This window comes from Hemicordylus capensis, chromosome 7 (genome assembly GCF_027244095.1).
Source record: "Hemicordylus capensis ecotype Gifberg chromosome 7, rHemCap1.1.pri, whole genome shotgun sequence".
NCBI lineage: Eukaryota > Metazoa > Chordata > Lepidosauria > Squamata > Cordylidae > Hemicordylus > Hemicordylus capensis.
Window position 1 is genome coordinate 4,860,920 of NC_069663.1, and position 15,253 is coordinate 4,876,172.

Consider the following 15,253-nt stretch of genomic DNA (forward strand, 5'->3'; position numbering starts at 1 on the left):
ATCGGAGCTCTTGTGTTGTTATTGTTGCTGCACTGTACATGAGTTGGTTTGTTTCTTGCAAATTCTTGGTTGTTATTTCTGCAAGTGCAGCATTGACATCTTTTAATGCCTGAGCAAGTTGTTTTTTGGCAACTGTTTTTAGAGCGGGAAGTCGAACCCTGGTGGTTGTTTGCTTCATGTGCTCAGTTATTTTTTGCTTTAGTTCTTCTTGCTTTCCTGTTAAACGGCATTTGGGTTTTTGAGGTGAAGGCAAAGGGGAGGTTGCCTGGTTTTGATTTTGAAACAGTCCAGCAACGGTGATATCCTCTATTTCCAACACCTCCTCCATCTGTGCCTGAGCAACTGCTTCAGTTGGTGGTAATTCTTCTTCCATATCTTGAGCCTGTGTTGCTCTTTGCAGTTCTTCCAGCTCAACTCCTGTGAATACTTTATTTCTTATTCTGAATCTTCTCTGGTCTGCTAGCCTTTTTTCTATTATTTCTGTATCTGGATGCTTCTCTTTCCAAATTTGGTACATTCTTTTTAAATAACCTCTTCTAGTTGGACTAGACTTGTAATAGCAGATCATTATTTCCTTGTTGGCATCTTTTGTATATCTTTTTCGGTTAACCGACGTTTCTTCCAGTAGCTTTGCTGTCTCCAGCCCTGGTTGCTCAACTGAAGATCCTGTGTCCTGTAGCCCACTTGCCACCAGATGTCCAGGGACTATAGCACCTGGCGCGGTCCTTGTTGACCCGGGCGACGACCAATCCGGTATAAATTTATTAAAGTTACGTCTCACCATATTGTTGACGGGAGAGGCACTCTTTGTCTGGCTCCTCTGGTGAGACCTGTCTTGTAATAATAATAAATAATAATAATAATAATAATGATGATGATGATGATGATGATGATTAACATTTATATCCTTCTCTTCCTCCAAGGATCCCAAAGCAGTGTACTACATACTTAAGTTTCTCTTCGCAACAACCCTGTGAAGTAAGTTAGGCTGAGGGAGAAGCGACTGGCCCAGAGTCACCCAGCTAGTCTCCTGGCTGAATGGGGATTTGAACTCAAGTCTCCCCGGTCCTAGTCCAGCACTCTAACCACTACACCACGCTGGCTCTTCCGATAGCCTTTGAAGTACCCCTAGGGGTACTAGTACCCCCTGTTGGGAACCCCAATCTATCTCAATATTGTCTGTTCTGTCTGGCAGTGGCACTCCAGAGTTTCAGGCAAGAGTTTTCCCCAGCTCTCCCTGTAGATGCCAGGGATTGAACCTGGGACCTTCAGCATCTTTAAGCTGATACTCTACCACTGAAATACAGCCCCATCCCTAACACAGTCCAAGGGACAATAAAATGCTCCTTTAGGGAATAATGTTTGAAAACTGCATGCAGAAGGTTCCACATTCCCTCCCTGGCAGCATCTCCAAGACAGGACAAGATTATTATTATTATTTTTTAGGACAAGATTTTAGGGCTGAGAGAAACCCTTGCCTGTAACCTTGGAAAAGCTGCTGCCAGTCTGTGTAGACAATACTGAGCTAGATGGACCAAGGGCCTGACTCAATATAGAGCAGCTTCCGATGTTCCTAAGTTCCTATATTCACAGTGAAGTCCTAAGTGTTTTGAAACGGAGGGGGTTTTGAAACGGTCTGGATTTGCTTAAAATGGCAAGAGGGTGGTGGACAGTAGGAAGGCAGGAAGGCAGTCTAAATAAATATCATATGATTTGTCTTACACATAGTCTTACACAATGCTTGCTTGTGGTAAAACTTGTTTTTGTTTTTTAAAAAGCATGTGGTTTCTGCATAGAATAAATGTGTGGTTTTTTCCCCTGGGGAAGAGCATGAGCAATACCCTGCTAACTAGGCAAAGAGGCACCTTTTACCGTGGTGATTCTCTTTATTTAGCAGGGGGAGAGTAAATGGCCCTCTCCATCCCCAGCACAGCATCCCTCCAGTGACTTTTGATGGTGTCTATCTTATGTTTCCTTTTAGATTGTGAGCCCTTCGGGGACAGGGATCGATCTTATTTAGTTATTTATTATTCCTCTGTGTAAACCACCCTGAGCCATTTTTGGAAGGGTGGTATAACAATCAAATGAATGAATGAATGAAATCTTACCTGCAATCTGAAGAGGGGGAGGCGGCCCACAATACCGAAAATGATGCTAATACACCAAACTGTCCCCCCTTAGCTGAGCAGTGTCTGCCTTGGTTTCATTTGAATGGGAGATTAGATGTGTGAGCACTATAAGAGATTCCCCATCAGGGGATGGAGCCGCTCTGGGAAGAGCATCGAGGTTCCAGGTTCCCCCCCGGCAGCATCTCCAAGATAGGACTGAGAGAGATTCCTGCCTGCAACCTTGGAGAAGCTGCTGCCAGTCTGTGTAGGCAATACTGAGCTAGATGGACCAATGGTCTGACTGGCAGCTTCATATGTTCCTATCCCCCAATGCACCACGCTCGACACACTATGCATTGTGGGATATCCAAAGGTTGGGATGTGTCATCCCAGCCTCCAAAGACCCACACTGCTGGGAGCAGTGAGGATCATGTGAGCGCATGGTAGTATACCTGAAGAAAAGCAGAAGAATCATCTGGGGGAAAGATTAGTTGGACTCTGCCTACCCCACTGCCCGCCCTCCGCATCCCAGGACTATCATGTGAATAGCCTCAGGGTCTTACTCCTAGTCAGCTCTAATTCCAGCTTTAGCGCCAACTTTAAACTCTTCCTCCAGCTTTCACTAACTTTCTGCTGCAGGCGAGCCTCCTTTTATTCTCTTCCCCCCCTCCAATTTTCCGAAACTAACCGATTTAAAATTGACTGCATGTTATGCTTTAAAAGAAAATTATTACAAAATGATGTATAGATGGTATCTGACACTCCAAAAATTGGCATTAATGTATAAAAATGTATCAAACAAATGTTGGAAGTGTGGACAGTCTGAAGGCACTTTTTTTCCTATGTGGTGGACCTGTGGGAAGGCTAAAGCATATTGGGAGATGATATATAATGAGTTAAAGAATATATTTAAAATGGCATTTCCTAAGAGGCCAGAATCCTTCCTGCTGGGAATAATAGAAGGTGCAATTTCTACAACTAATTCAACGCTTTTTGTGTACGCTTCAGCGGCGGCTAGAATTATATATGCACAGAAATGGAAGAGTAATGAAGTGCCTTCAAAAGAAGATTGGCTGATAAAATTTTTGGAATATGCGGAGATGGCAAAACTTACAACACTAATAAGAGACCAAAATTTGGAATGCTTCAAAGAAGATTGGAAACCATTCTTGTTGTATCTAAAGAACTATTTTCCTACTATGGACTTTACAGCAGGGTTCGAAATTTAGTAAAAAAAACCCTGCAGGTTGGATAGGTTAGCTGTGTTTGTAAGGATTTAAATTTATGTTTTGAATTATTATTATAGCAAGGGTAAACTTTATAGCTGATGATTCACGAAGAGATGTGTGCGGGAAGTCCACTTTTGTCTATTTGTAATCAATGACATATTAATATTGTTAAAAATAATAAAAATTGAATTTGAAAAAACAAACAAACCAACCAATCAAAATAAAAGCGAGCTCCCCCCATTTAAAAAAAAAAACCAAACCAATCCAATCCAACCCTCTCCTCCCTCCAAAAACCAAACAGCAGGACTCTTTCCCCAACCAGACCAAACTGTCAAACGGGAGCTGTGAACTCTTGATCCCTGCCAGCTTCTTCTTACAGAGCAAAGGAAGGAAGCAAATAAACATTCAAAACAGAAATGTGAAGAGCACAAGAGGAGGTCAAGGCCTTGTTCCTGCACAAATGGCATTTCATACTTGGCAGGACTTTTTAATCACTGGGATGGAATCACATTTCATATTTGGCTGTATTGGAGGGAGTCAGTGTTGGTTTGTAAGCTTGCCAGGCCTTGCCAAGGCTGTGCTTTCCGGGCACTCGATTGGAAGGTGCAGCTTGCTCCCAGGATCCTGTGCTCAGCAAACCTCATTGGCGGCAAACCTCAAGTGGGCTCCTCTGGAGTGATCCAAGCCAATTGTCTGAGTGAGTGCTTCCAAGCAAGAGGCATTTGCATGGACCTGTAGCAGTGTAGCAGCGTCTCCCTCAGCCAAGAGGTGAGCTTGGGAGTCTGTGGGAACAAACGCTCCAAGGGAGACGAGAAGAAAAGAGGAACTCAGACACGACGGTATGTTTTGAACAAAAGGGGCAACTTTATTAATATACTTAAATAGGTTACAAGTCGTCACTTAACTTTCTAACTAAAGGAAACAAAACAGGACAGAATGGAGTAGGCAAAAAAACTTTCCATCTTGGCCAATCTGTTGGAAAGCCAAAAATTCCTACTCGGCCCCCAACAGGGCGACCAGCAAAGCCCATTCTGTCCCTGGGAGGGAGAAGGAGGGAGGGAGGGAAGGAGGGAAGGAAGGAAGCCCAGGGTCACACAGAAGAAGGGAATGGCAGGGCAAACAAAATTGAGGGGAGTCCCAGCCAGCCCCCAACCCCACCCCACCCCCGCTCCTTGCAGGCACGTTCACTTGGTCTCCTCTTCTGGGGCGGATCGACTCCTCCAGCCTCCCAGCAAGCGGGGATCGGGCAGTGGGGTGGGGGTTGATGGGGGGGCAAGCCAGAGAATTCGGGCTCCCCACTGTGCAGCCACAGCATGGAGCAGGAGGGAGAGGAGGATTCACTGGCCTGCCACCGGGCAGCTCCAGGGGGCGCTACTGGGGCTGCAGGGGGGCCCCAGAGTCTCCCAGGCTCCTCTGCTGCTGCACCGGTTTGGGAGGAAGGAGGAGGGAGCGGAGGGGGGAGTGAGGCGTGGCTGCGGGAGTGGAGGGGGGGAGGAGCACACCCTCGGCAGGGGAGGGGGCGGATGCCTGGATGGGGCTTCCCCTGCCAGGGGAAGCCAGGCCGCTGGGGAAGGGGAGAAAGGTGGAAGGAGGAGGGGGTGTTCCCTGGCCAGCTGGTGGGAATGGAGGGAGGCGGTGACCTTGTCCTCCTGCTGGGGCCACACAGCCTCCCCGGACCCAAGGGAAGCCCAAGAATGGTTCCAAAGGGCCACTTGGGGGCAGGGTGGTCCTGTAGCCTCCTCCCACAGCCTGCCAGCAGAAGCAAGGGGAGGGGCTTCCACACCCCAGAGGCGGGGCTTCCTTGGGCCAGGGGAGTGGAGCCTGCTTCCTCCTCACTCCTCAGACAGAACTGCACTTCCCTGCTGGATGTCTTCTTGTGGACAGATCTTGTGTCCACGCGCTTGGAGGAGGTCTTCTGGGAGGCCCCTGCGCTGCACGGTCTTTCCTGAACCTCCCTTCAGCTGCTGATCTTCAAGGGGAGAGCACGGGGCTGTTGTTCCTGGAAAGAGAGGAGGACATTGGTTCAGAGATGGGGGGTCTTCTCACACTCTCCCCCATGACACCACCAAGCACCAGGGACTCCTGGCAGAATATTTGTGTCCTCATTTCCCAGAGGGAAGAGAGATCTTTCCTCTTTCCCTTTGGCTACTGGTACAACCAGCCACAAGGGCCGAAGTTGGCATTCCAACACGAGGGAGGGTTGCCCAGATTCCTGCCCACCCTTCCTGCAGCCCCAGCCCCCTCCCTAACCATCGGGGCCCCTTCAAGTGAAGCCCTGCCTTGGTCTGCTCACCAGTCGGTCAGGTGGAGAGATCACCGTACTCTGGCGGGTGTCTCTTCTTCTTACAGCCCGCCCACAAGCGCCGAACGGCAGCCCGCAGCCCGTGCCGGGAGTGGAGGGAAAAGGCCTTCTTCACGATCTTCTCTGTATTGCAGGCAACTCTCCCGACCTCGGGGTCATGGTCGCCAAGCAAGCTCTCCAGCGCTGGAGGGATGAAGGAGAAGGTTCAGAAATGGCATGAAGAGATCACCCCACCCTTGGCCAAGCCCCACCATTTCCACACCAAGAGGGCGCAAGTCCTGACTCTTTCTCCCCTGCACTCTGGGAAAGCCTACTGCTGAGCATCCCTGAGGATGCAAGCGGGACCTTCCATTTGAGGGGACAGGTGGCCCATTCCAGCTCTGTGGTCCCTAAATCTAGGCCTCTCCCCTCACAGAAACTTCCCCTTCCCACCCAGAAACCGGCACTTACCAGCATGGAAGGTCTCTATGTTCCCTTCAGTGAGGATGCTGCCCTTTTTGTGGACCAGGTGACCTAAAAACAAGGGTGGAAGGAAATGGGACCACAGCTCAGGACCCTGCGCATGGACAGCCCACTTCCCATCATTCAGGAGAGGAAGTCCTCCCCTCTCTGCTCCCTCTGGGACTGACAGATTGAGCCATTCCTCCAGGGACTCTTACGTCACCTTGGAAGGAAATTAAGCCAAGAGACCTCGCTAACGCTCACTGGGCCAGTCCTCCTGGGGAGGGAACAGCTCCTGCCCCTCCACACCCTTCTGGCAGTGCCTTCCAAGAGAATGAACCTTTGCCCACCAAGACGACCCACTAAGGGAGACCCAAAAGTCTTGTTTTGCTTACCGATCAGCAGGGCAGCCATTCTCCTCACTGAAGGCTGCTCGCTGTGGAAGAAGCCCAGGATCTTGGTGGCCTCCATCTCCACGGCATCCTCTGTGCCGAGCTGCCGAATCTGGGATCAAGAGCAAAGACAAATCCCGAGTGAGCAAAGCATCGCCCAAAGGTCCTTGAGCCATTTGAGCCGAGGGACGGACAGGGAAGGGCTGCCCTTACCAGACGCTTGGCGATCTTGTGGAGCAGCTCCTGCAGGCTGTAAGAGTCCCGCGCCAGCAGCTTGCCCTCCAGGTGCCATAGGAGGGCTTCCGCCAGGAGGCTCAGATTGTCCTTCGCAGCCTGCCAAAAGAAAGACCGGAATGGGAGTGAAAAAGGCTGCCAAGGGATTCCAAGAAACCTCTTAGGGGGCTTCAAGGAGTAGGGCCTGGATGGGCCAAACCACAGCAGGACAGCTCGTGGATTCACCAACCCCGTGAGGCTAACTCTGGGGCCTGCCACTGGGTGGCTGGACTTGGGGAAGCCTAAACAGCTTCGTAGGGGTGGCACAGGCTCTCACCTGTGCTACCTCCAGGTCCTCATCCTCCACATGCATCAGAACCACGATGAGGGTCGTGATGTTCTCCTCTGTACCCTCATGATGGTGGTGGCGGTGCTGCAGGAGATCCAGGTGGGTCCTCATGGCTGCCCTTCGGATCTTAGCCTCCTCCTAAAAAGAAGAACAGGGGTTGTTTTTAGGGAGGAATTCCTCACCTCCATCACCATGCAGAAGAGCTTGCATGGGTCTCTAGGGGGTTTCTGGTTTCCCTTCTCCAACCCGTTCGGAACCTGCAGGTTGGCCGGCCCTCATAGAGCCGGGGCGGAGGGCTGGCGTTCAAGTACTCACGTGGTGGAAGAGAGGGCGGCACAGGGCAGCCAGGACAGCATTCACCGTGGCCTGGTGTTCTGATGGACAGTGCCTCAGCCGCTCCATGAAGGCCAGGACCCCCAAAGTGGCTTCCAGACTGGAGGTCCTGAGCCCTCCCAGGATCCCGGCACTAAAATCCTGGGGTTTCTTCGCCTAGTGAGGGAAAAGGTGGATCCTTGAGAACACATGCTAGTCTACCCCCTGCTAAATGGACCACAGAGCTGTCCATGTTTGATGCCGCATGGCCTCCATCCAAGAGGGGTGAGAAGGCAGCATTGGAACACGTGGGGAATCAGGGCTCCCACTGAGAGATGCATTCCCTTAAGGATTTCTCCTTCATCCTGTGGCAAGGGTTCCACAGGCTGAATCCTCCCAACTGGAGAAATCTTCCTGTCATACCTGGGGATGCCTAGGAGCACAAGCCTCAGGAAGGGCTCCCCAAAGAGAGGAGTCTCCATGTCTAGGGATGCTCCATGCCCAGGGATGTCACTCACCGCCTTCAGCTTTCCATAAATGTGGAGAAGACCCCTTTCGCTCAGGTAGCGGATGTTCTGGCTGGGGTGGACTAGCCACGCTACCAGGAGCGTCCAGGTCTTCTCTAAGGCAGCAAAGTCTTGGTCTTTCAGGAGCAGCTAAAAGAGGGAAAGGAGGAAAACATCCATCAGCCTCTGGGGCCAGACCCTCCTCTCAGGGAAGCCCACCCTGAGGAAGACGCTGCTCACCTCCACAAAGAAGGCCACCTCTGCGAGGGAATGCTCTTCTGGATCTTTGTCCAGGCTGAAGAGGGAAGCCAGGTATGCCTTCAGCCTGGCCACTGTGGAGGATGGTGTCTGGAGGAGAGCCCTGCAACACACAAAGGCCCCTGCTGAGTCCTGAGCGGGAGGCCCAGAAAGAGCAGACCTGACCCAAACCACCCCAGCCCCCAGGCCTCCTGAGGAATCTCCTATTCACTCCTACTTACCTCACCATGGGAGGGAGACCACAGGGGTGAAGTGACTTTCCCCACAGCTGGCTTTTTAACACTGCAGAAGCATTTTAAGGCTCTCTGCAGAGCCAAGAGGGCTGCAAATTCTGGGCTCTCCTCTGTGTAGCTGAGGGAGGGGACCTCCGTTCCAGAGTCATCCCAACAGGCCAGAAATGCTCCTCACCCATCAGAGTGGGATATGGGAGAAATGACCCTAGCCTGTCCTCCCAGAGTGCTGGAAGGAGGACTTGCTGGCTCCGCTTTCCCCACCGCCATGACTTACTCAGGAGGCAGGTCTTGGCTGTCTCGGTTCCCGACTCCCTCGGTGGTGTTATGCAGGCCGGTGAGGATCTTGTTGACCAGGCCCACCAGGAGTTCGGGGAACCTCTCCTCCACCTCACTGGCATACTCCACGCTACGGATGACGTCCCCAATCTTCTTTGTTGCTCTCCCCTGCGAAGAAGAGGAGGGTCAGGCCTCAGCACACAGTCCGAGGGACGGTTATGGGTCAGGAGAATCCCCAGGGCCAGGCCATCCTGTGTAGTGCAAGAAAGGAGGGGCAGAGGGGTGGAGTCAAGTCACCCTTGGTTTGCACCCCTTACCTCTCCCAGATGGACCGAGGAGAACCAATCTGGGGCCAGCTGTCCTCTTCTTTCCTCTTCACCGATGTTCCTGAGAGAGGAGAGGAGAGAGAAAAGCTTCTCAAAGAACTGTCCTGTTGGAGATGGCAGCCAGCTGAAAAAGAACACGGGCACCCAAAGAGATGCTAAGCAAAGATCTAGCCTCCCTTGGGAGGTGGCTGGCAGGGGAACTTCATCAGGCCAGAGATCTCCCAAGTCCAGCCTTTCATTCTCCACTGAGAAGCCCTGGGAAGTGTTCAAAGGGGGCATCGAGACAGGAGCCCTCCCCTGCTCCTTCTCCCCAACACCCGCTCATGCCAACAGCATGGAAGTCTCAGAGCTCCCTCTGCTAACAGCCAGCAATAGACTTGCTGGTGTCTGTCTTGCACCGGCTGCCAATAGGCCTCCTTGGGTGAACTCCCCCTCCAGATTTCTCAGGGAGCAGGTAGGAGGATACATCCCTCTATGGGGCTCAGAAATGGGGGAGCTGCCCCGTCCCCTGCAGCCTTCTGCTTGCTACACTAAAAGCCCCCAGCTCCCGACTGGCTCCTCAGCTGAGACGAGGGTACCTACCTGGCCGAACTAGGGGTAAGCGGAGAGTCCCACACCTCGTCCTCGATGCTGCTGATGTCATGCATCGTGTCGTCCTCGTCCGTAGAGGAGCACTGGGGAGGAGAGAGAAGAGAAACGGGAGTGTTCCGGGGCTTCCGTTGACCTTGCGAGGCTTCTGAGAGGAACCAAGCCCAAGGGATGGTTGGGAAGACATCCTGCTCTAAAATAAGGCCTGCCTCTTGGTAGAAAAGGCATTTGGCATCTCAGCCCATTAGAGCCTTTCACCACATTTTTGCCCCCTTTCCAATGCCTCAGCTGCATTTCCTCCCATCCCACCAATCACAATCCCTCCCATCCTGCAGAATCTAGAACTAGAAACATTCCATGTTCTGTCTCCTGCTGGGGAACAGGGCACTCACACACACACACACACACACACACACATACACACACACACACACACACACACCTAGAGTCCGTTCACATGAAAAAATGGATGATGAAATGAATCATTTCTGACCTCCGCGGAGGACGAGTCTTCCACTGTGTAGGTGTTCATCATCATCCTCTTGATGAGCCACTTCTTTGGCTTCGGGACTCTGAGAGGAGAAAGGAGAGACATGGCATAAGAACATGAATGCATGCCAAGAGCCCTTGTGGATCAACCTATTTAGTTGGTTGTGAACCACTTGAGACCTGGTTACATGTGGCATCAAAGTGTGTTTATTCAGAGAGAGAGAGAGAGAGAGAGAGAGAGAGAGAGAGAGAGATCTGGAGATTCGGAGGTTCCTTGGCTGTCATGGGTAATAGTCTTCGACTGGCTTCTCCTCCATGAACATGTCTAATCAACCAAGGCTCCCGGGGAAGGTGATCCGCCTCTATGATCCCTGGAGCGGCCCTTCAGCTGAGAAAGGTACCTGGGGGAATTGGTGGCACAGTCCCCTTCCGACCCCTCGTCCTCCACGCTGGCGGATGGAGTCTCGGCCCCCAGGAAGGAAGAACTCTGTGAAGGAGAGAAGGGGGAGAAATGGTTGCTCTGGCCCTCGTATTGAGCTTCCTAGGCTTCAGCAGGGAAAAGGCCAGCCTGGCACCTTCCAGCGGTCATCACCGGGTGAGCTGAATGCAGGAAGTGGGCCAGAAGGGGATCGTCCCGTTCTGGACACAACTCTTCCCGCTTTCCTGATTTTCAACTTTCTTAAAAACCACTTTGGAGCCCAGGCATGCTGGCTGGAGGCTGGCAGGAGAGATGGCAAAAGAGCCTCTCTCTCTTGCCCGCCTTCCTCGCAATGAGGTCGGTCGGGCTGATTTCAGGCCTTCGCGCACTCATGCAAATGGCAGAGGGGAAAGGCATCAACTCCCCCCACCCCAAGACATGCTGCGCTCCCTCACTGAGCTGGGGCCCCGATGGCTCTGGTGACTGGAAAAGACCACTTCCAGTCCACTTTATGCTTTCAGTCGGCTCCTTAGTGAGGACACTAAAGGCACGTGCAAAAGCATGCCAAAACTGGGTCTCCTTTCCTCTTTCTTTCCCATTTCTTTCCCCTTTTTCATTTAGTTCATTTCTCATTGGTTTGGTTTAGTTTGCTTATTGTTTTGTATGTTTATTCATTCTTCATTTATTTGTCACTGTTTTTCAATGGTTGCCATTAAAGCAACAGGATGCTCCACCTTTAACTGTGAGATCTCGACCAGAAGTCAAGGCCATAGCCACCATCTCCTTGCGGCCATCTTCTTTAATCCTATCACCCCCACTGTGTAACCATTGGGATGCAGTGTTGTTAAGGGCATGGCTGTCCCTTTACCATAGCTTTAAGCAAACGACTGTCAGAAGATGGGCGCCCACCCGGCAGCATCAAAAACTGGGGCCATTCCACATGCTCTCTACTCCTGGCCAACACGGGGAACCCACACGCCCAACCCATAGTTCTTCCGAGGGAGGGACTGGATGTTGAGGCTTCCTGACCTCTCCAAGGGATGGCTCTTGGTCAGCGGCGGTGTTTTGCAGCCTCCTCAACACGGTGCTTGGCCTCTGGACGCTAAGAAAAGAAAGAAAGAAGACACATGAGATCAGAACACGAGTGCTTAGAAAGAGCTCTGCTTGATGAGATGAATGAGGCATGCAGCCCAACACCCTGTTTCCAGGAGTGGACAGCCAGATGCCTGCAGGAAGCCCACGGGCTGGGCATGGAGACACCTGTCTCCATGGAATCAACCCTCCATGCTGCTCGGAGCTTCTCTCCACCCTTGGCTTCTTGCTAAACTAACCACCTCCACCCCCCAAAAAATTGCATGGGCTCCTAAGGAAGGTCCTCTACTTCCATGAGCCATGGAGCTGCCCCTCCAGGTGAGAAAAGAGTACCTCGGGGAACTGACAAAGCTCTCCACGTCCAGCTCCTGATCCCTAGTGTTGTCTTCTGGGATCTTGGCCTCTTGGATGTCAGGACTCTGCATATGAGACAAAGGTTTCCAATGAGTGTACTCACTCTGATCTTCCTAGGGCCTAGGATTCGTAGGGAGTTTTCCCCCTGACATTTTCTTTGAGTTCATTTTTATTTCTTTAAATTATTTTGGTTTTTTTTTAAAGACAAAAAAACCTTATTAAAAAGTAACCATGTGTTCTAATTCTAACTGGTTGGGAGTGCCAGGGCACAGCCACCACATGCTTGTGGCCATTTGGTTTCATCCCATGTCCAACAATGAACCTCCATTGTGATATGATCTACTGTGGTCAGCAAACTGGCCACCATCCTTCAAAAGGGCCATCAGAATCAGCTGGCCGCACTCTGGAGCTCTAGTCCAAAGACAGCATGACAGGTAGGTCTGTGCAATCTCTTTCTTTCCCTCCCCAAAACCAGCCATTAACAGAAACATCACTGCATGGGAGCTCCAGAATGGAATGCTAACTGCTTGTTGTCATTTCTTGTCATTTCTTCTGCATTCCTTTCATGGGGAATGGAAACCAAGAGGAACGGGACCCACTGGCATCAATAGTTTGGCCCAGAGAGTCTTCTTGATCCCACCCCTTCATGTCCTCTTCTCTCCTCTCCCCAAGAAACAGGGTTAGCTCAGCCTTTCCAAAGGGAGAGACAAGGTGGGCCCCTGAGTCCGGAGTGAGGGCCATCCCTCCTGCTGTGGGCTGTTTTTACCTGAGGGGACCAGGATTGTCTCTCCAGAAATGCCTCTTCAGTCAAGAGACCTGGAGGATCTCTGCCAGGAAGACCCTCTCCTCTCCTGACCCGTCTCAGGGTCTTGGGAGCCGTTTGATGCCTCCAATCCAAAGCACACAAACCCAGAAAGGTGGCCATTGGAAGGAGAGGCAGAGGGTGGCAGAATCCTTCCCTAGCCACGACGTTCCCACTGTAATCCTCTGGCCAACATGCAGCAGCTGGATTTCCTCCCCTTTCAGGATCTGACCCCGCTCTGTCTCCTGACGGTGGAGATGCAATCTCCCCTCACCCCTCCACCAGCCCATCCACAAAAGCGACAGGAATCGTTTCCTTACCTCACAAGACCATTCGGTGTCCACGGTCTGGAGAAACCATCCATCCTCCTCAACCGTGAAGACACTGCAGGAAGAAATACAATGGCCTGAGTACCTCGGAAGAGCCTTGCTGGATCCGACCAAAGATGCATCTGGCCCAGCACTCTGCTTCCAATAGGGGACAGCCATCCGGCAGGCCTCCAGGAAGCTATCCTCTGTGCCCTTCAAGCTAGCGGACATCACCACCACATCTTGGAAGAGTGAATGCTTCTACGCAGGGGCGTAACTACCATGAGGCCGGGGGAGGCCGTCGCCTCGGGGCCCCACTGCCTTGAGGGGCCCCCCAGAGACACCTCCCATGACTCCCCATTGCCCCCTGCCCAGCCCCAAGACCCTTCAGCCACTTGCCCTGTTTGCCCTCCCTCCTGCTGGTCCTCCTGGTCGGCCATCCAAGCAGCAGGCAAGCTGCTTTTCTCCCGGGCGCCTCTCAGCTGATCGGCGGCTGGGCGGGGCTTCCAGGGAGGCCTCCGTGTAGGCCTCCGTGAAGCCTGAATTCGAGTAGGCTGGCCAGCCCCAGGAAGAAGGCTGGCAGTCAGAGTGGCCACTCCAGTTCTCTGCAGCAGACCCTCTTCTTCCCAGGCCAGACAGCTCAGCCGTGGCCAGGTAGAATGTGGATTCCTTTTGGTGGTCACACCCCGCCCCCCGCCCCCTATATCCAGGTAGGGATCTGCTTGCCATAGGGCTTGGATGGGGGGTGGGGAGACTGAGAAGTCTCTGAATATTTCATGGAAGACTGATTGGAAAATTGGCTGGCTTAAAAAAAACCTCTAAAAAGTCCTAGAAGTGGCTTGTTTCATGGCAGGAAATTACAAAAACTTCTGGAACAAATTTATTTATGTATTCATTCATTCATTCATTCATCAATACACTTCTGTTCAAGTTGTTTTGCAACCCAGGTCTGAGTGAGAACTGAGACATGAGTGAGAACTGTGACGCATGTGTTGTGCTTTTATATTTTTCCCCCTTAGGGTCCATCTGGCCCACATGTGAATGCAGCACCTCCATTCCAGAGGAGATGTGTGTTAAAGGGCTTTCAAAGCCTCTTGTGAAAAACCTCCTGGAATCAAACTGGACTGAATTGGTTCAGAATTCTGAGAAAACAAACATAGGCTCACCCTGCATGGTTGAAAGTCTCCTTTGCTAATCTGCAGCAAGGGGCCCATTTTAATAATGAGTGTTTCTAGTGTGTTCTAGGCATTAAAAGTAGCACAAATATATAGTATTCAATGTATATCACTATATATTGTGAAGTGTGTGTGTATTCAGTGAAATGTATTTCTTGGCAGCATACATATTTTGAAATATCAGACTTAAATCCTTGCAAGCCTGGGGTGTGTGGAAGCCCTGGACTTGGGGGGGGGGCATTTGGAAATCTCTTCTCAGGGCCCACTCCAACCTTGCTACGCCCCTGAGCGCATTTGGGTCCGTTCTTAGAGCTCTACTTCGAAAACGGAGCACAATGCAGAGAGCTTCATGATTGAAAAGGGAGCTGCATCTGCTGTCCACAGAGCCACCACCGGGTATTACTTGCTGGCAGACTGGAAGTCGCTTAGATGAACTTCAAGCTCAAATCCTTGGTTTTGCAAATACACCACATGAAAAAGGAATTTTTGACTTGGAAATAGTTGTGCCTGAAAGGTATCCATTTGAGCCTCCAAAGATGCACTTCCTGACTCCATTTAAAAAAGGTTTTACTCCCATATAATTCTTCTCTTCTCATTTGCTCAATTTTGTACATCTGTTTTTTGTATGTTTTGAATGAGGACAGAAATGTGAGAATAAAAGCCCCCTGCTTACGGGGCAAAGAGGCACCTTTTTCTCTTTGTAAACCACCCTGAGGCATTTTTGGAAGGGCGGTATAGAAATTGAATTATTATTATTATTATTATTATTATTATTATTATTATTATTATTATTATTATTATTATTATTATTATTATTAATTCTTATTCTTATTCTTATTCTTATTCTTCTTCTTATTATTATTAAAAAATCTCGGCGGGGGGGCCCATTTAAGAATCTTGTCTCAGGGCCCACTCCAACCTAGTTACGCACCTGCTTCTACACAATGTATGAAGACATCGTTTTTGTCTGCCCTGCACCTCTTGCCAGTCAGCGGCACTGGATCCATCCCAGATCCAGGCTCGCAGGTGGACAGAAAACCTTCCCTACGCAAAAGTTCAAGAAGAAACTCTACCTCCTCGGG

At 51.0% G+C, this 15,253-nt stretch overlaps 1 protein-coding gene across 1 annotated transcript; it reads right to left on the minus strand.

Moving 5' to 3' along the window:
- Nucleotides 1-4,179: 4,179 nt before the first annotated feature.
- Nucleotides 4,180-11,294, minus strand: LOC128332787 (uncharacterized). Its single transcript, XM_053267522.1, has 15 exons — nucleotides 11,259-11,294; nucleotides 10,424-10,509; nucleotides 10,027-10,105; nucleotides 9,528-9,619; nucleotides 8,937-9,006; nucleotides 8,618-8,787; nucleotides 8,093-8,213; nucleotides 7,865-8,002; nucleotides 7,350-7,523; nucleotides 7,023-7,172; nucleotides 6,686-6,805; nucleotides 6,476-6,584; nucleotides 6,090-6,152; nucleotides 5,631-5,822; nucleotides 4,180-5,336 (listed from the first exon to the last, which is right to left on the minus strand). Exons 1-14 carry the CDS (start codon nucleotides 11,292-11,294, stop codon nucleotides 5,638-5,640), a joined length of 1,593 nt encoding a protein of 530 aa, XP_053123497.1. The 3' UTR covers nucleotides 4,180-5,336; nucleotides 5,631-5,637.
- Nucleotides 11,295-15,253: the final 3,959 nt, after the last annotated feature.